The sequence below is a fragment of the Anomaloglossus baeobatrachus genome, unplaced genomic scaffold (assembly GCF_048569485.1).
Source record: "Anomaloglossus baeobatrachus isolate aAnoBae1 unplaced genomic scaffold, aAnoBae1.hap1 Scaffold_2264, whole genome shotgun sequence".
NCBI classification, from domain to species: Eukaryota; Metazoa; Chordata; class Amphibia; order Anura; family Aromobatidae; genus Anomaloglossus; species Anomaloglossus baeobatrachus.
In genome coordinates, this window is record NW_027442001.1 from 194,785 (window position 1) to 213,676 (window position 18,892).

The window sequence follows — 18,892 nt, forward strand, 5'->3', positions numbered from 1 at the left end:
ATCATCCCACAGTTGTCTGCTGTACCATGGCTGGTTTTTAATAAAATGGAGGGGACCCCACAACATTTTTTAAAATCTAAAAATTTAATAAATAAGCATGGGATCCCCTCTATTTTTCATAACCAGCCAAAGGTACAGCAGACAACTGAGGGTTGCAGCTGCTGCTGTTCCTGTGCTAGACATGAAAATTGGGGTACCTTGCGTCTTTTTTTTTTTTTTTTTTAATTAAAAAATAAAAATGGTGTAAAACAGCTGGTCAAGCTAACTATCTCTATATCACTATTCTATCTGTTCTATTTATCTTTATATATGTATTTATAATTTTTCAGGCTTTACACATTAAAAAAAAAAACCCAAAAAACCACATTCATTTCAGTATGTTACTTTTTTTTACCAATACCACACGGACGACCATACCGGCACGTGTGACTTGCACCTGTTTAAACACGGACGTCTGAAAGGGGCCTTATAGATACCCATCTACTGTATGTACTATCGTTTTGAGTTGCTGCAAATTATGATGTTCTCCTCCTTGGCTAAAAATACTTTTCAAAATTTCTAAGAAGTATTGTTACCCCTCTAAAATATGTAGTGTGACCTCTGCCAGAGCCCGTCCTATGGAACAGCGGTGGCAACAGCTTCAGACGCTCAGCGAAAAGCAACTTACATCCCTTTAAATAAAATAAAAGGTTTCGCCCCAAATGACCTGAATCAGGTGGTGTGAGCCTCATGGAGTTATGTCACCACAAAAGGAGGGAAACACCGAGAAACAGGACTGGGGCCTAATAAATGGGGGGCATAATAGGATCAGGGGCTATTAAACACAAAATAAAGTGTCAGCGAGATCTGAACAATTTACTGTGGGTCTACATGTGAGGACTGGAAACTACCTCCAGCAATGTGTGACCGCAGCCCGATACAGATCCAACCGGCAATGTGTGACCGCAGCCCGATACAGATCCAACCGGCAATGTGTGACCGCAGCCCGATACAGATCCAACCGGCAATGTGTGACCGCAGCCCGATACAGATCCAACCGGCAATGTGTGACCGCAGCCCGATACAGATCCAACCGGCAATGTGTGACCGCAGCCCGATACAGATCCAACCGGCAGTGACTGATCACTAATGTCACACCGAGCGTTATCATTATAGAGATGAACATTCAGCCCATACGTCTACAACAGTTTTATTAAAACAAGTATCAATAATTCTAACAAAGAGAAATATTTATAGTTTTATTATTATAGAGAACCATAGATTCCATGCTGCACAAGAGAAGGGGTAACACAAAACACAGATATAAATTACAGTGAATAAACCAATCCTGACAGACGGGTGCTGAGGGGAGCCGTGCGTTTTAGGTGTAAAAATTGTATTTCTGCAGTTACCATAAAAATCCGCTTGTTGAATACATTGGAGGACACAGAAGGGTGACGTGGATTACACCTCACTGTTCTCTCCGTCTCTAAGGTGGGACGACGGGGATCAATTACACCCAGTGCCGATAGCCACAAGCTGTATATGAAAAACAAAGGGAGAAGATTAATAACACACATAGTTCCCTGTGCGAGCCTCACCCCCCCCACCCACGTGCAACACGGCCCCCTGCAAGCCCCCGAACGTGCTGCGTCACCCCCTACCTAGTGCGAGCCCCACACTACACGCAGCCTCGCCCCGCTGCCCCGTGCGAGCCACACACTACGCGCAGCCTCGCCCCGTGCGAGCCCCCCAAACGTGCAGCGTCACCCCCTGCGAGCTTAACCAAACATGCAGTATAGCCCCCTGCAAGCACTTTCAAACGTACAGTCACCCCCTGCCTAGTGTGAGCCCCCCCAAACGTGCAGTATAGCCCCCTGCAAGCCGCCCCAAACGTGCAGCGTCCCCCCCTGCCAGCCCCCCCAAACGTGCAGCGTCCCCCCCTAAACGTGCAGCGTCCCCCCCCCCTGCCAGCTCCCCCAAATGTGCAGTATAGCCCCCTGCAAGCACTTTCAAAACGTATAGTCACCCCCTGCCCAGTGTGAGCCCCCCCAAACGTGCAGTATAGCCCCCTGCAAGCCCCCCCAAACGTATAGTCACCCCCTGCCCAGTGTGAGCCCCCCCAAACGTGCAGCGTCACCCCCTGCCTGCCCCCCCCCAAACGTGCAGCGTCACCCCCTGCCAGCCCCCCCCAAACGTGCAGTATAGCCCCCTTGCCCAGTTCCAGCCCCCCCCCCCCCCCCCCACGTGCAGAGTCGCTCCCTGGCAAGTGCAAGCCCCCCAAAACATTCCACATTGCCTCCTGCAAGCCTCCCCCCAAACATACAGCGTCGCCTCCTGCCTAGTGTAACCCCCACACATTATGGAACCCTCCAAAGCATCATCCCCTGTACCCTGTAACCCCCCATATCCCCCTTCCTTATGGAAGCCTCCACAGCATCGCCCCCTGCCCTGTGTAGCCCCCCAATATGCAGCCTCGCCCCCTGCCCTGTGTAGCCCCCCATATCCCCCTTCCTTATGGAAGCCTCCACAGCCCTGTGCTGCAGCTTCAGCCCCTTCCCTGTGATATATACACGAGCTGCAGCCCCCAGTAGTGACAGGAGACACTTTTATTTCTTACCCCAAAATCCAGTGTGACCTCAGCTCTATAACTAATGAGGAAAAGCTGAATCTCCCCCACCTCAGGGTCAGGATCCGTCCGCTCTGCACAGGACCGAGCACTGCCGCTTCCGGTCACAGATCAGGGGACTGGGGAGATGCTAGAGAATACAGGCTGCTTGCAGATTATGACGTCACTTCCGGGGCGTATTCAGGTACTGTTAGGGGGCGTGTCCTTTATTCAGTGCGGCCTGTAGCTCTAGGCTCAACCGATCTGGATTTTGGGGTAAGAAATAAAAGTGTCTCCTGTCACTACTGGGGGCTGCAGCTCGTGTATATATCACAGGGAAGGGGCTGAAGCTGCAGCACAGGGCTGTGGAGGCTTCCATAAGGAAGGGGGATATGGGGGCTACACAGGGCAGGGGGCGAGGCTGTGGAGGTTTTCATAAGGAATGTGAGAATAACACTGGGCAGGGGGCTATACTGCACATTTGGGGGGGCTCGCAGGGGGGGACGCACGTTTGGGGGGCTCACTGTGCATGGGGCTACGCTGCTTGTTTGAGGGGCTCGTAGGGGGGTGACTGCATGTTTGGGGGAGCTTGCACTGGACGGGGCGACACTGCACGTTTGGGGGACTCGCAAGGGGGTGGTGCTGCATGTTTGGGGGCTTGCAGGGGGTGACGCTGCAGTTTACAGGGGGCTCACTCTGGCCAGGGGGTGACGCTGCACATTTGGGGGGTTTGGACTGGGCAGGGGGCAACGCTACATGTTTGGGGGACTCGCAAGGGGGTGGCGCTGCACGTTTAGGGGACTCGCAAGGGGGCAACGCTGCACGTTTGGGGGACTCGCAAGGGGGCGACGCTGCACGTTTGGGTGGATCGCAGGTGGCGACGCTGCACTTTCGGGGTGCTCGCAGGGGCGACGCACGTTTGAGAGGATCGCACTGGGCAGAGGGCGATGCATGTTTTGGGGGGGCTCACACTAGGCAGGGGGCGACTGCATGTTTGGGGGGGCTCACACTGGGCAGGGGGCGACTGCATGTTTGGGGGGGCTCGCACTGGGCAGGGGGCGACTCTGCACGTTTGGAGGGGCTCGCACTGGGCAGGGAGCGACGCTGCACGTTTTGGGGGGCTCGCACTGGACAGGGGGCGATGCTGCATGTTTGGGTGCGACGCTGCACTTTGGGGGAGCTGCAGGGTGTGCTGAGCAGTTCGCCATGTTGCACGCTGGGGGGCTTACACTGGGCGATGCTGCATGTTGTAGGGGGCTTACACTGGGCGATACTGAACATTGAGGGGCGTACACTGGCTGATGCTGCATGATGGGACCACATCGGGGGTGGGGAGTGTAGGAAGGATGGGTGGGGGCACATCGGGGTGGGGGCTATAGAAGTCCATGGCTTATAGGGAACCTGTCACCAGTTTTTTGGCGTATAAGCTGCGGCCACCACCGGGCTCTTATATACAGGATTCTACTATGCTGTATATAAGAGCCCAGGCCGCTGTGAGAACATAAAAAACACTTTCCAATACTTACATAACGGTCGTGCGGTTGGCCATATGGGTGTCTGCGTTCTCCGGTTCCGGCGCCGCCTCTATCGGTCATCTTCGTCCTCTTTCTGAAGCCTGTGTGCTTGACGCGTCTACGTCATCCACACTCGCCGATCCTGCGCAGGCGCACTACAATACTTTGATCTGCCCTGCTCAGGATCTGAATGCCGGCGAGTGTGGATGATGTTGGACTTGTCATGCACCGCGGCTAGAGAAGGAGGACGAAGATGGCCAAAAGGGGCGGCACCAGAGAACGGAAACACCCATATGGCCCACCGCACGACCGTTAGGTAAGTATTATAAAGTGTTTTTTATGTTCTCACAGCGGTCTGGGCTCTTATATACAGCATGGTAGAATCCTGTATATAAGAGCCCGGTGGTGGCCGCAGCTTATACGCCAAAAAAGTGGGGACAGGTTCCCTTTATCATATTTCCTCCAGCAGGATATATATTTTCTCTTCCTCCTTTATGGACCTGAAATCCCGGGAAGATATCATAGTCTCCTGAAGTGAGTGTCCTTCACTGCTGAGTGTCCCTCACTGCTGAGTGTCCCTCACTGCTGAGTGTCCCTCACTGCTGAGTGTCCCTCACTGCTGAGTGTCCCTCACTGCTGAGTGTCCCTCACTGCTGAGTGTCCCTCACTGCTGAGTGTCCCTCACTGCTGAGTGTCCCTCCCTGCTGAGTGTCCCTCACTGCTGAGTGTCCCTCACTGCTGAGTGTCCCTCACTGCTGAGTGTCCCTCACTGCTGAGTGTCCCTCACTGCTGAGTGTCCCTCACTGCTGAGTGTCCCTCACTGCTGAGTGTCTTTCACTGCTGAGTGTCTTTCACTGCTGAGTGTCCCTCACTGCTGAGTGTCCCTCACTGCTGAGTGTCTTTCACTGCTGAGTGTCTTTCACTGCTGAGTGTCTTTCACTGCTGAGTGTCTTTCACTGCTGAGTGTCTTTCACTGCTGAGTGTCTTTCACTGCTGAGTGTCTTTCACTGCTGAGTGTCTTTCACTGCTGAGTGTCTTTCACTGCTGAGTGTCTTTCACTGCTGAGTGTCTTTCACTGCTGAGTGTCTTTCACTGCTGAGTGTCTTTCACTGCTGAGTGTCTTTCACTGCTGAGTGTCTTTCACTGCTGAGTGTCTTTCACTGCTGAGTGTCTTTCACTGCTGAGTGTCTTTCACTGCTGAGTGTCTTTCACTGCTGAGTGTCTTTCACTGCTGAGTGTCTTTCACTGCTGAGTGTCTTTCACTGCTGAGTGTCTTTCACTGCTGAGTGTCTTTCACTGCTGAGTGTCTTTCACTGCTGAGTGTCTTTCACTGCTGAGTGTCTTTCACTGCTGAGTGTCTTTCACTGCTGAGTGTCTTTCACTGCTGAGTGTCTTTCACTGCTGAGTGTCTTTCACTGCTGAGTGTCTTTCACTGCTGAGTGTCTTTCACTGCTGAGTGTCTTTCACTGCTGAGTGTCTTTCACTGCTGAGTGTCTTTCACTGCTGAGTGTCTTTCACTGCTGAGTGTCTTTCACTGCTGAGTGTCTTTCACTGCTGAGTGTCTTTCACTGCTGAGTGTCTTTCACTGCTGAGTGTCTTTCACTGCTGAGTGTCTTTCACTGCTGAGTGTCTTTCACTGCTGAGTGTCTTTCACTGCTGAGTGTCTTTCACTGCTGAGTGTCTTTCACTGCTGAGTGTCTTTCACTGCTGAGTGTCTTTCACTGCTGAGTGTCTTTCACTGCTGAGTGTCTTTCACTGCTGAGTGTCTTTCACTGCTGAGTGTCTTTCACTGCTGAGTGTCTTTCACTGCTGAGTGTCTTTCACTGCTGAGTGTCTTTCACTGCTGAGTGTCTTTCACTGCTGAGTGTCTTTCACTGCTGAGTGTCTTTCACTGCTGAGTGTCTTTCACTGCTGAGTGTCTTTCACTGCTGAGTGTCTTTCACTGCTGAGTGTCTTTCACTGCTGAGTGTCTTTCACTGCTGAGTGTCTTTCACTGCTGAGTGTCTTTCACTGCTGAGTGTCTTTCACTGCTGAGTGTCTTTCACTGCTGAGTGTCTTTCACTGCTGAGTGTCTTTCACTGCTGAGTGTCTTTCACTGCTGAGTGTCTTTCACTGCTGAGTGTCTTTCACTGCTGAGTGTCTTTCACTGCTGAGTGTCTTTCACTGCTGAGTGTCTTTCACTGCTGAGTGTCTTTCACTGCTGAGTGTCTTTCACTGCTGAGTGTCTTTCACTGCTGAGTGTCTTTCACTGCTGAGTGTCTTTCACTGCTGAGTGTCTTTCACTGCTGAGTGTCTTTCACTGCTGAGTGTCTTTCACTGCTGAGTGTCTTTCACTGCTGAGTGTCTTTCACTGCTGAGTGTCTTTCACTGCTGAGTGTCTTTCACTGCTGAGTGTCTTTCACTGCTGAGTGTCTTTCACTGCTGAGTGTCTTTCACTGCTGAGTGTCTTTCACTGCTGAGTGTCTTTCACTGCTGAGTGTCTTTCACTGCTGAGTGTCTTTCACTGCTGAGTGTCTTTCACTGCTGAGTGTCTTTCACTGCTGAGTGTTTGGTGCAGTGTAGCAGGAGGTGGGTTTCATCCTTCCATGGCCTCCAGGTCAGTGTTGGCACAGTCTGTCCTCCCTGGGCTTGTAGCTCTGCTTGTGTGGGAATTGATGGCTAGACTGTGGGCACTGAGTCTATATTGGCTCATAGTCCTGCGGTCTCTGGGGTCTGGGGGTTTCTCCAGATATGGGGTCAGTCTGTAGTCTCTGGTACGTGGTCAGTTTCTGTGAGGTGTTGATGTCGGTCCTCCAGTCACTGACACCTCTCCTGGCCCTCGTCTACCATCTTCCTGATTCTGGCTTTTGTCAGGCTGCTGTGATTGGTCATCTTGTCCTGTTGGGTTTGGGAGAGCTGTGCCAGGGGTCCTGGTTCATCTGGACCACCTATATGTATCAGGGCTTTATGGTGATGGGAGCGTGGATTGTTATTCTGTAGGTGAGACTGACATGACAGTGCCCTCTTCAGAACTGCACGGTGTAGAGGGAATCTGCCCAGCTCGGCCTGACAGGCGCTGTTGGAGGTGCTTTGATGGACGTGGAGAAGGCGCCTACAAAATTCCAGGTTGAATATTTATGTTGGGCTGGAATCCCACCTTGATCAATCTGGGTAAGCCCGGTTTCACACATCCTTCTTTTTGCCGGTTTTGCGGATGCGGCGAACTCCCGTACAGTGTATACAGTATAATGACAGCGCTGTAACGTCCGGGTCACATGCGCCGGTCACATGACAGCATGTGACCGGCGCTTGTCGCACTGCCACTGTACTGTATACACTGTACTGGCGTGCGCCGCATCCGCCAAACCAGCGAAAAGCCGGATGTGTGAAATCGGGCCAAGTGTGAGGGCCCCAGACCTCACTGCCATACAGGAGGATTTCGGTGATGATGGAATTGAAGATTTTTAGCCAGACCCTCACTGGTGGCTTCAGATGATGGTTTCCTTCGGATGGCATAGCAATCTCTATTGCTTGTTTGAAGCTCCCTGACTGGTGAATTTCCAGGCCCAGGTAGGTGTATGTGTCCGCTCCTGTATGAATGCAGTTTTAAGACAAATGAAGGTGCTGGTCCGATCTTCATTTTTCTCTTCTGGAACTCTCTGATGTTGGCCTCTTTTTAGGTTGATTGGTAGCGTCCATGTAGAGCTGAATTTCTCCAAGATTTGTAGGTGGTCTTGGAGGCCTTTCTCAGTTGGTGTCTGGAGCAGGAGGTCATCTGCATAGAGAAAATTTCACCTGGGCGTCATGGAGTGTGAGACCTGAAGCTGTGGAACATTCCAGAGCAGTGTACGCTCATTGATAGAGATATTAAAGAGCGTTAAGGTGGCTTTACAGGCTACGACATCGCTAAAGTTATCTTGTTGGGGTCACGGAATTTGTGACACACATATGGCCGCTTTAGCGATGTCGTTGCGTGTGACACCTATGAGCAATTTTGAATCGTCGCAAAAACGTTCAAAATCGATCATCGGTAACATTACCCCCTATTCCCAATTATCGTTGCTGCTGCAGTAACGATGTTGTTCGTTGTTCCTGCGGCAGCACACATCGCTACTTGTGACACCTCAGGAACGAGGAACATCTCCTTACCCACGTCCCGCCAGCAATGAGGAAGGAAGGAGCTGGGCGGGATGTTCGTCCTGCTCATCTCCGCCCCTCTGTTTTGATTGGGCGGCCGCTTAGTGACGTTGCTGTGACGCCGCACGAATCGCCCCTTAGAAAGGAGGCGGTTCGCTGGTCACAGCGACGTCGCTAGGCAGGTAAGTAGTGTGACTGTTCCTAGAGATGTTGTGCGCCACGGGCAGCGATTTGCCCATGTCGCACAACCGGTGGGGGTGGGTACGCACGCTACCGATATCGGTAACGATATCACAGCGTGTAAAGCGGGCCTTTGTGACGCTCTTCCGTCATTCGTAACGACATCTCCTCATGTGACAGCTCCTTGCGAGTCCAACCGATGCCTAATCGTTTGAAATTCGGCCATCGTGTACTCATCGTTTAATTCCATAAAATCGGTCAGTTTATTCTTAATGAACGACACATTGCAAAGTGTGACACCGTGTAATCGGCCATCCTCGTAGTTGTTTGTGACGTCCGTAAACGTTCAGGGCGTATTTGTGGTTTTAAATAATCACGCCTAATCTAATCGGATTGGTTGTAGCAGATGCGTTTTGATTGGTTATTACTGTTATAAAATACGGAGCTGTAGTCATGATGTCAACATTCAGCCTTGGCGTCATGCACAGTGTTTTATAGTGCATTACTCCTAATTTTTCTTACGTTTGTTTGTTCGCTGCCAATCGCCCCATTTTGTGACTCCTGAATGGAAAGCATACTTGTTGATGACCTTGGAATCTCATGATCTCTTGTGAAGTCAAGTAGATCAAAATACCACAGCCGTGGGACATAAAGATCGGCAGTCGCAGCCCCTGAACATCGTGACTCCTCGACTTTATTGAGTTCCTTTTTATATACAGTGCGTATTCCTTGTATTTTTTTCTTGATAAGATTTACATCCACAGGCTCATTAGGAAAATGTTTTTATAGATAGTAATCAGATCCGCATAAGCTGCTTGTTTGATGCGTTTGTTACTATATTCAGGCGATTTAATTTTCCAAAGACAGGTTAATGTGCGATATTTTTCAATGAAATCACGCAATAATAATTCGTTTTGATGAGCCGTCATCTGGGAATGAATATATGAGAACATTTTATTTGACACTGTTATAATAAACGTAATCTTTTTTCTTTTTAAAAGAACAAAAAAAAAAACAAAACATTGTGAACGGCTAAATGACACAATAAATAAACCATACAAAACCAAATTTAACCCACCTTTGGAAGATAGATACTCTGAATTCGTCATAAACCAGACAACAAACAAGATTGATGCTAAGGACACACGAGGCAACAAAGACAGACGCAGAAGAGAAACTATATATATGGTATGTAACCAATCAACCACATTAGCAGAACTGGATTGAGCAGGTCAGAAGAATTCAGGGCGTGCAACAATCCAGACAACGTCACGGAGGGCTGTATAGTGCCTAATTACGCCCATACAAAAGACAGATTGACCAAAGGAAAACATGTGTGAAGCCTTTTGGACGTCCGCCATGGCCAATCAATATATCGATGAGCGCTTTGTGGTCGTTTGACAACACTCAACGTGTGACACATGGACAACTACCTATCAGCGATACAAACCAAAAAAAAAAAAGACTTTGCCAAATAAATCGCACGATGGATTGACTCGTGTAAAGCAGCCTTTATACTTAGGCTGCAGCCCTGTCTGACTACTCGGCTCTGCTGGAAATAAGCCATTCTTCTACCATTCACACTCACACTGCAGGGGTTCTCGGTTTAGGAGCTTTTGATGACATCGTAGGACTTTCCTACTATTCCGCTCTCCAGAAATTTCAAGAACAAGCCCGGGTGCCACACGGAGTAAAAAGCCTTTTTAACCCCTTCACGACGGATATATCCGTCATGGACGGATATATCCGTCATGGAGCGTGTCCCATTAAGCCCCGCCCCCTGCCTCGGGCAGGCGGCGGCGGTCGGCACACATATCAGCTGTTTTCAACAGCTGACATGTGTGCCTGCTAGCCGCTGGTGGAATCGCTTCCACCCGCGGCCATTAACCCCTTAAATCTTGCTGCCAAAGTCTGGCAGCAAGATCTAAATGCGCGCGGCCATGTTTTTTACTTACCGCCGCCCCCACCGGAAGTCACGTGCGTGATCACGTGACTATCGGTGGTTGCCATCGTAGCACAGGGTCATGTGATGACACCTGCAGCTATGATGTTTCACTTTCGTTTTCCCTCGGCACGGATCAGAGGGAAAAAGAAAGTGACTGTATCTGCTGTTTACAGCTGTATAGCTGTGATCAGCAGATAGATAATAGCGATCGGATTGCTGATCGCTATAGCCCCCTAGGGGGACTAGTAAAATAAAAAAAAAAGTTTTAAAAAAATAAAAAAAACACAAAAAACCTAAAAGTTCAAATCACCCCCCTTTCCCCCCATTGAAAATTAAAGGGTTAAAAAATAAATAAATATACACATATTTGGTATTGCCGCGTTCAGAAATGCCCGATCTATCAAAATATAAAATCAATTAATCTGATTGGTAAACGGCGTAGTGGCAAAAAAAATTCCAAACGCCAAAATTACGAAAATGCAATAACAGGCGATCAAAACGTAGCATCTGCGCAAAAATGGTACCATTAGAAACGTCAGCTCGAGACGCAAAAAATAAGCCATCACTGAGCCATAGATCCCAAAAAATAAGAACGCTATGTGTTTCGGAAAATGGCGCAAAACGTGCACCACTTTTATTGGACAAACTTGTGAATTTTTTTAACCCCTTAGATACAAGTAAACTTATACATGTTTGGTGTCTACAAACTCGCACCGACCTCAGGCATCACACCCACACATCAGTTTTACCATATAGTGAACACCGTGAATAAAATATCGCAAAAACTATTGTGCCATCACACTTTTTTTGCAATTTTTCCGCATTTGGAATTTTTTTGCTGTTTTCCAGTACACCATATGGTAAAACTTATGGTTTCATTTAAAAGTACAACTTGTCCCGCAAAAAACAAGCCCTCATATGGCAAGATTGACGGAAAAATAAAAATATTACGGCTCTCGGAAGAAGGGGAGCAAAAAACAAAAACGCAAAAACGGAAAGTGCCCCGGGGCTGAAGGGGTTAAAGTCCACAAAACAGGTGTATAACTTCACGTACTTTGTTTTGTGGATGTGGTTCTGAATGAGACTGTGCAGGGTGTAGATGTGATCCGTGGTGCGGTGGTTTGGCACGAAGCCTGGTTGGCTCTTGCTTAGGACATTGTGCTCGGTGAGGAAACTGAGGATCCTCTTGTTCAGGAGGCTGGTGAACAGTTTTCCCAGGTTCCTGCTGACACGTCTTCCTCTGTAGTTGGCAGGGTCATACCTGTCCGCACTCTTGTGGATGGGTGTGATAGACGCTTGCTTCCAGGTACGAGGGAAGAAACCGGCACTGAGCACAATATTGAACAGTTTAACCAATTCAGCTTGTATTTCCGGTGGGCTTTATTTCAGCATCTCTGGGGGGTTTCCATCCGGACCACTGTTTTTTTTTTTACACCTTATGGAAGAGATTCTTTCTGCAACTTCCTGTAATGTAATTGGTGTATCCAGAGGGTTTTAGGAAATTTTTTACTTTCTCCTCCATCGCCTTTAGTTTTTAAAACTTTGAATTTTTATTGAGATTTTCAATTTACGTTTTTCATACATAAAATAAAACATAAAATTCACAATTCTTATCGAACCTAGACAAACAATGACAGGACAGGTGAGGAGGGTTAGGAGGGGAGAGGAGAAATAGGAGGGAAGAGGGAAGGGTTTCAAGAGTCCATGCTCCTTCCATAGGACCCATAGGCCTCAGTCTCACAGATCCTCCTGTCCCGCAAAGTAGTCCCATGGTGCCCACACGGCCTGGAAACGGTCAACTGTGTCATGCAATAGTGCCGTGAGATGTTCCATGCGTCTAACGTCCAGTAATCTATACTTGAGGCTCTGGAGTGAGGGTGTCCCTGGCTGCCTCCAATTCTTTGCAATTAAGCATCTGGCCGCCGTAAGGATGTGGGACAAAAGCTTAGAGGCCGTTTTTCCCAATCCCCCATTCCCAAGACCCAGAACATAAATCAGGGGATCAAGATCAACCTCTATATATAGTACTTTATGGATCAACCCTCTAACCCGCTCCCAGAAGGGGACTATCCCTGGACAGGACCAGAATATGTGCAGAATGGTGCCCCTGCCTCCCCCGCATCTCCAGCAACAAGCCGGTATGGAGGGGTCTATGCCATGAAGGAAATCTGGAGTGTGGTACCAAAATAGCAAAATTTTATTGATATTTTCCTTATATAGTGTGCATATTGACGTCTTGGTGGCGTTTCCCCAGATTGCTGCCCATTCCTGAGGAAGTATCCGCCTTCCCAATAGAGACTCCCATTTCCGCATGTATGGAAAAGACCCCTCGGGCCCCTCCCGTGACTCAGAAAGCAAAATGTAAATTTCCGAAATCAGCCCCTTAGTATCAGTGCCCCTTCTGCAAATTTTCTCAAAATCTGTGGGAATCGAGGCCCCTTCCCTGCCAAACAAGGAGCCAGCCAAGTCTCTGATCTGCATATATTGGAAAAACTCTCGATTAGACAGAGAGAATTTATCTCTAAGGTACTCAAAGGAATGGATCTACATTGTACTTCCATCTATAATGTCTGCAAATCTGAATAGACCTGCCTTGAGCCAGGGGTGCACCATGTCCGACTCCAGACTGCTTGGGAGCAAGGGTTGGTATATGAAGGACACCAGAGGTGAGCAGGGGGATGCCAAAGGAAATCTTCTAATGCAAAATGCCCAGAGGTCCCTAGTGAACTGCATCGGTCCAAGAAGAGGGGGGGGGCGAATCACACCGGGCCGGGGGCCACAGGAGCGCGTTTGGATGTATAGGCGCCAGCCAAAGTTTTTCAATCTCAGTCCACCTGTTGTATGCCCAAAGGGACACCCAACAGGGGATCCTCCTAAGATGGGCCGCCCAATAGTATTTTAGGATGTCCGGGACAGAAAGCCCCCCCTGTTTCTCCGAGCCATCAACACCTCCCTGGCCACCCTATGAGATTTATTTGGTGTAACAAACGTAAGGATAGCCGCCTGAAGGGACTTCAGCTCCTTTATTGGTACCTTAACTGGGAGGGTTTCAAAGAAATATAATAATTTTGGGAGCAAGCTCATTTTAACCGCCGCAATGCGCCCCATCCACGAAAGAGGGAGGGGCAACCACTTGCTCAAAAGAGTTCTCAGCTCTCAGAAAAGGGGGGGGGGAGTTAAGGTTATAGAGGGAATCATAAGTAGATGTGAGGTTAACCCCCAGTAACTTGACCGCATCCAACGAAACTTAAAATTCAAACGCAGGTAATCCAGGGCCACCGGGTCGAGATTCAAGGGCATTGCCTCCGTTTTGCTAGAGTTGATCTTATACCCCGAAAGGCTCCCGTACCTACCCAAGGTGCACATTAAAATTGGAAGGGACACATGGATGTTAGTAAGTGTAATGAGCACATCGTCGGCAAAAAGCGAGATTTTAAACTGTTTATTCCTGACCAGGACCCCCGAGATGTCTGGGTTGCTCCTGACCGAGGCCGCGAGGGGCTCTATGCATAGCGCAAAAAGGAGGGGGGACAGGGGGCACCCCTGCCTGGTGCCATTGGAGATGAGAAAAGGCTTAGAGATGTGGAGGGGGAGTTTGATAGAGGCCGTAGGAGCGCTATACAGGGACTTCAAGGCCCGCATAAAGCCACCCGAGATCCCAAAGACCTCCATTGTCTTGAAGAGAAAAGGCCACGCAAGGCGGTCAAAAGCCTTCTCTGCATCTAGACTCAACACCAACGCCTGTTGCTTCGTCCGATTTGCCACATCCACCAGGTCTATGACCTTCCTGGTGTTGTCCCCCCCCCGACGGCAAGGGACAAAACCCACATGGTCTTTATACACTAGTTGGGGCAACCATCGATTAAGCCTGGCCGCCAAGAGCTTGGTGAACATCTTCAAATCGGAGTTCAAAAGGGCTATTGGTCTATAATTAGCACAGTCCAATGGGTCCCTGGGTGGCTTGGGCAGGAGGATTAAATGGGAGTGTAGCATGGATGGAGGGATAGGGTCACCCTGAAGGAAAGAGTTAAACAAGGCGGCCATGTGTGGGAGGAGCTCCGCCGCAAACACCTTGTAATAAAAATAAGTAAAGCCGTCCGGGCCCGGTGACTTCCCGCCAGGCAGGGCTTCCAGAACTTGCTCCAGTTCCTCTGTAGTAATCTCTTCATTCAAAGCCGCGGCTGCTCCGCAAGGCAGTGAAGGGAGCTCAAGGGCCGAAAAATAGTCCCCAAGTGCCCCAGCCCCGCGCGAAGCCATGCCCGGGGGAACCGGAAGGTTATAAAGCTTGTTGTAGTAATTGAAAAAAATGTCAGCTATTGAAGCGGGGTGATAGTGGATAGTGCCCTTTTCGTCGCGCAGAGCCTGAGGGCTTGAGGATGTAGCGCGCTCCTTAAGCTGCCTGGCGAGTAAGGTATGAGCCTTATTACTCCTTTCATAGTATCTTTGTTTGGAAAAGGTTAGCAATTTTTCTGCTCTGCCAATTGCCAAGTCTCTCAACTTTTCCCTAAGGCTGATGACTCTCCTAAGAATAGTCAGTGATGGGGCAGCCACCAGTCTCCCCTCCTGTAGCTTAAGATGGGCCGTTATAGAGTCCCGCTGGCTTGTGGCATTCTTTTTAGCCCTGGCGCCCTCTCTAATGCATAGTCCCCTCATCACTGCCTTGTGAGCTTCCCAGAGTGTTGCCGGCGACGTGACCGTGCCCGTGTTCAACTGAAAGAATTCGACCAGTTGCTAATTTAAAAAGGCCCTAGTGTCGGGATTTTTGATCAGAGATTCATTAAGGCGCCAATGCTGAGGCCTAGGTCGAGGACCATCTTTCTTGAAGTCCATTATGAGTGGGGAATGGTCTGACCACGTAATGGATCCCATTTCCACCCTCTCAAGACGCCCCAGCAGCTGTGAGTCAATGAAAAAATAGTCTATTCTGGTGTGCGTCTGATGCGGATGCGAGTAGAAGGAAAAGGCCTTCTCTCCCGGGTGGTCCACCCTCCAAGCGTCGTATAAAGACCCTGATCTAATGAGCCTACGAAAGTCCCGGGACAAATTTTTCAAAGCACCCGATGGAGGGTGTCCACCCACAGAGAGTTTGTCGGCCACCTCCGAAAAAGGGATGTTAAAGTCTCCCCCCAACACCGTAGAGGCCGGTGCCAGTCCGCCTATCAGATCGAGTATTTTCTTAAGAAAGCGTATCTGCCCTTCATTAGGTGCATAAATGTTGGCCAGTATGTGCGGGGATCCCCCCAGTTGGCCCTCCAGAATCACATATCTACCCTCTGGATCGCAGTGAGAACCCGTAATTTGTAGAGGACAACTGGAGGATATTAAAATAGCAACTCCCCCCCTCTTGGAGCCCGAGTAAGCCGAGTAATGGATGGGAAAGCGGTGGGACGCAAATTTGAAAGTGTTTGATTCCACAAAATGTGTTTCTTGGATAAAGGCTATGTCTGCACCTGATGTTTTCAGTTCCTGTAGCAGCAATTTCCTCTTACGGGGTGAATTCAGACCTTTTACGTTAAGAGAGATAATGCGGGTCATATCTAAAACTTAGAAGTAAGAAAAAGCTAATGGCACACCTATACCGTCGGGGGCATGACTTCCCCTGTGAAGCCGGCCAGAGGAGACGGTCCATACGACAAAGGGCCGCAGCTCCCAGGGACTCTAGAAGGGGTGGTACCTGAAAGGACACATAAGGAAAAAACATCGGGGAGGGGGGAAGACAAGGACAAACATAGAAATGAACATGAATTAAGAACATTAACCAAAATGCATAAACCTTACGCATAGATTCCCGGGGGTTCAACCCGGAAGGAAGAGACCTAGAGGGAGGTTCCCCAACCCGTCTGGGCTAGGAGAGCCACCCACCTCACTCCCCAGTAGCCCTCCCACGGGGGTCAGTCCAGTGGGCACGGGCCCGTGCCAAAAGGAAACAAGGAAAAAAAAAACCAAAAAACCTCAACCACTAACTCCAAGTAAGGGGACCGGGCTCCCGCCAACCCCCCTACCCCCCACGGCATCATTGTGGCTACAGCCCCCCCCCCAATGCAGCTTAACAGACCCAGAGGGCCGCAGATGACACAATGGACAGTCAGAGGCTTGCTGTAGAGAGAGTCACAGTATCACAAAGCATGCTCAGCCACTGGAACTCAGAGGGTATAAGAAATAGGCACCAACCAGGTTAAGAAGTGTCCTCAACGGTGAGCCGGGGAGGGGAGAGACCCGCGGCCCCTACCTCCTCTCCCCCCCAAAGCCCCACGCCCTCCACCCCTCACCTTGGACCACACGGGAGGGGGCGGCCCTTCCAACCTTTGCAAGTCCCAATCTGGGATACAGACCGCTGGAATGGCCAGTGCTTCACAGAACAGAGTGGTATCTGCTGGAGTGCGAAGGGTCGCCGATTTACACCCTCTGCGCGCTGTTAGTGCAAACGGGTAACCCCAGCGGTATGGAACCTGGTGCTCCTTCAGGCTCGTGAGGAGGGGTTTGAGGTGCCGCCTTTTCTGGAGTGTGATGCGAGAAAGATCCGGGAAAAGCTGGATTTCCTTGCCATTGAACACAGGTGCCGTGCGCCTCATTGTAGCCTTAGCCATGATCAATTCTTTGGTGGAGAAGTCGTGAATGCAACAAATGATGTCCCGGGGTTGGGTGGATAAATTCTTCGGCTGTAAAGCCCTGTGTGCCCTGTCCAGCTTGATGATGTTAGAAGGGGGAGCGTCCAACACTTCATTAACCCCTTAACGACCCATGACGTACTAGATACGTCATGGATCGTGTGCCGGTAAGCCCCGCCCCCTGCCGCCGGCGGGCGGCGGCGATCGGCGCACATATCAGCTGTTATCAACAGCTAATATGTGTGCCTGCTAGCCGCGGGTGGAATCGCTTCCACCCGCGGCCATTAACCCCTTACATTTCGCTGCCAAAGTCTTGGCAGCGATATGTACATGGGCGCCGCCATGACAGTGACTTACCCCGCCCCCACCGGAAGTCACGTGACATGATCACGTGACTTTCGGCGGTTGCCATGGTAGCACAGGGTCATGTGATGACGCCTGTAGCTAACATGAGTCACTTCCTCTCAATGCCGGAATACAGCCGGCATTGAAAGTGAAGCAGCAAATCTGCAGTTCTCAGCTCTGTAGCTGAGATCTGCAGATAGTGCAGAGCGATCGGATTGCTGATCGCAATAGCCCCCTAGGGGGACTAGTAAAATAAAAAAAAAAGTAAAAAAAAAAGTTTTAAAAAAAAATAAAAAAACCTAAAAGTTTAAATCACCCCCCTTTCACCCCATTGAAAATTAAAGGGTTAAAAAAATAAAAAATACACACATATTTGGTATCGCCGCGTTCAGAAATGCCCGATCTATCAAAATATAAAATCAATGAATCTGATCAGTAAACGGCGTAGCGGCAAAAAAATTCCAAACGCCAAAATTACGTTTTTTGGTCGCCGCAAATTTTGCGCAAAATGCAATAACAGGCGATCAAAACGTAGCATCTGCGCAAAAATGGTACCGTTAAGAACGTCAGGTCGAGACGCAAAAAATAAGCCATCACTGAGCCTCAGATCCTGAAAAATGAGAACGCTACGGGTTTTGGAAAATGGCGCAAAACGTGCGCCACGTTTTTTGGCAAGCTTGTGAATTTTTTTTAACCCCTTAGATACAAGTAAACCTATACATGTTTGGTGTCTACGAACTCGCACCGACCTGAGGCATCATACCCACACATCAGTTTTACCATATAGTGAACACGGTGAATAAAATATCCCAAAAACTATTGTATTGTACAATCCCACTTTTTTTGCAATTTTTCCGCACTTGGAATTTTTTTGCCGTTTTCCAGTACACTATATGGTAAAACTTATGGTTTCATTTAAAAGTACAATTCGTCCCGCAAAAAACAAGCCCTCATATGGCAAGATTGATGGAAAAATAAAAAAGTTACGCCTCTCGGAAGAAGGGGAGCAAAAAACAAAAACGCAAAAACGGAAAGTGCCCGGGGGCTGAAGGGGTTAAAGATGGATTGTAGTATGGAGTTTGTGTCCTCGGGCCCATCTGACTCTGGGACCCCCCTCACACGGACATTGCAACGGCGTCCTCTGTTGTCGAGATCCTCTATGTGAGACTGCATATCCTCCATAATTTTTTGTTGCGATGTTGCCAGTTTGTGTAATTCTGATACATGGGATCTGGTGATGTCATGCTCTTCCTCCAGGGATTCAATTCTGCCAGACAATTGCTGCAAATCTCTCCTCACTTCAGCTATTTCTGACCTGCAAGTTGCTTTAACCTCATGTATGAGGCATTGAAAGTCCTCTTTAGAAGGAAGTTTACTTATGAAATCATGCATGGCCTTATAGGAGGTGTCTGGCCCTTTAAGGTGAGCACCTGCAGTAATAGACGCTGGAGTTTTAGTCTGGTGCTGGGGAAGCTGGGGAGGTTGATCTCCACACAGAGGCCCAGAGGGGGGAAGCAGGCTGCTCTGTTCCCTGATATTACCAGCTTTGGCTGCAGTCCCTTCTTCTCCTGGCAGTGGGGAGGGCTGCCCCCCGACC

The 18,892-nt window shown here is 49.5% G+C and overlaps 1 protein-coding gene and 1 long non-coding RNA gene across 2 annotated transcripts in view; one reads left to right on the forward strand and one right to left on the reverse strand.

Annotated features, from left to right (window-relative positions):
* Positions 1–1,224: 1,224 nt before the first annotated feature.
* Positions 1,225–2,741, reverse strand: LOC142261645 (uncharacterized). Its single transcript, XR_012729237.1, has 2 exons — positions 2,600–2,741; positions 1,225–1,518 (listed from the first exon to the last, which is right to left on the reverse strand). It is a non-coding gene; the product is annotated as an uncharacterized LOC142261645 (long non-coding RNA).
* A 24-nt stretch (positions 2,742–2,765) lies between these two features.
* LOC142261646 (uncharacterized) overlaps positions 2,766–18,892 on the forward strand; it is a 44,863-nt gene continuing 28,736 nt past the window's right edge. The window contains exons 1-2 of the mRNA XM_075332123.1: positions 2,766–2,770; positions 2,823–2,863. Of these exons, the coding sequence (XP_075188238.1) occupies positions 2,766–2,770; positions 2,823–2,863 (46 nt within the window). The remainder of the gene's footprint in view (positions 2,771–2,822; positions 2,864–18,892) is intronic.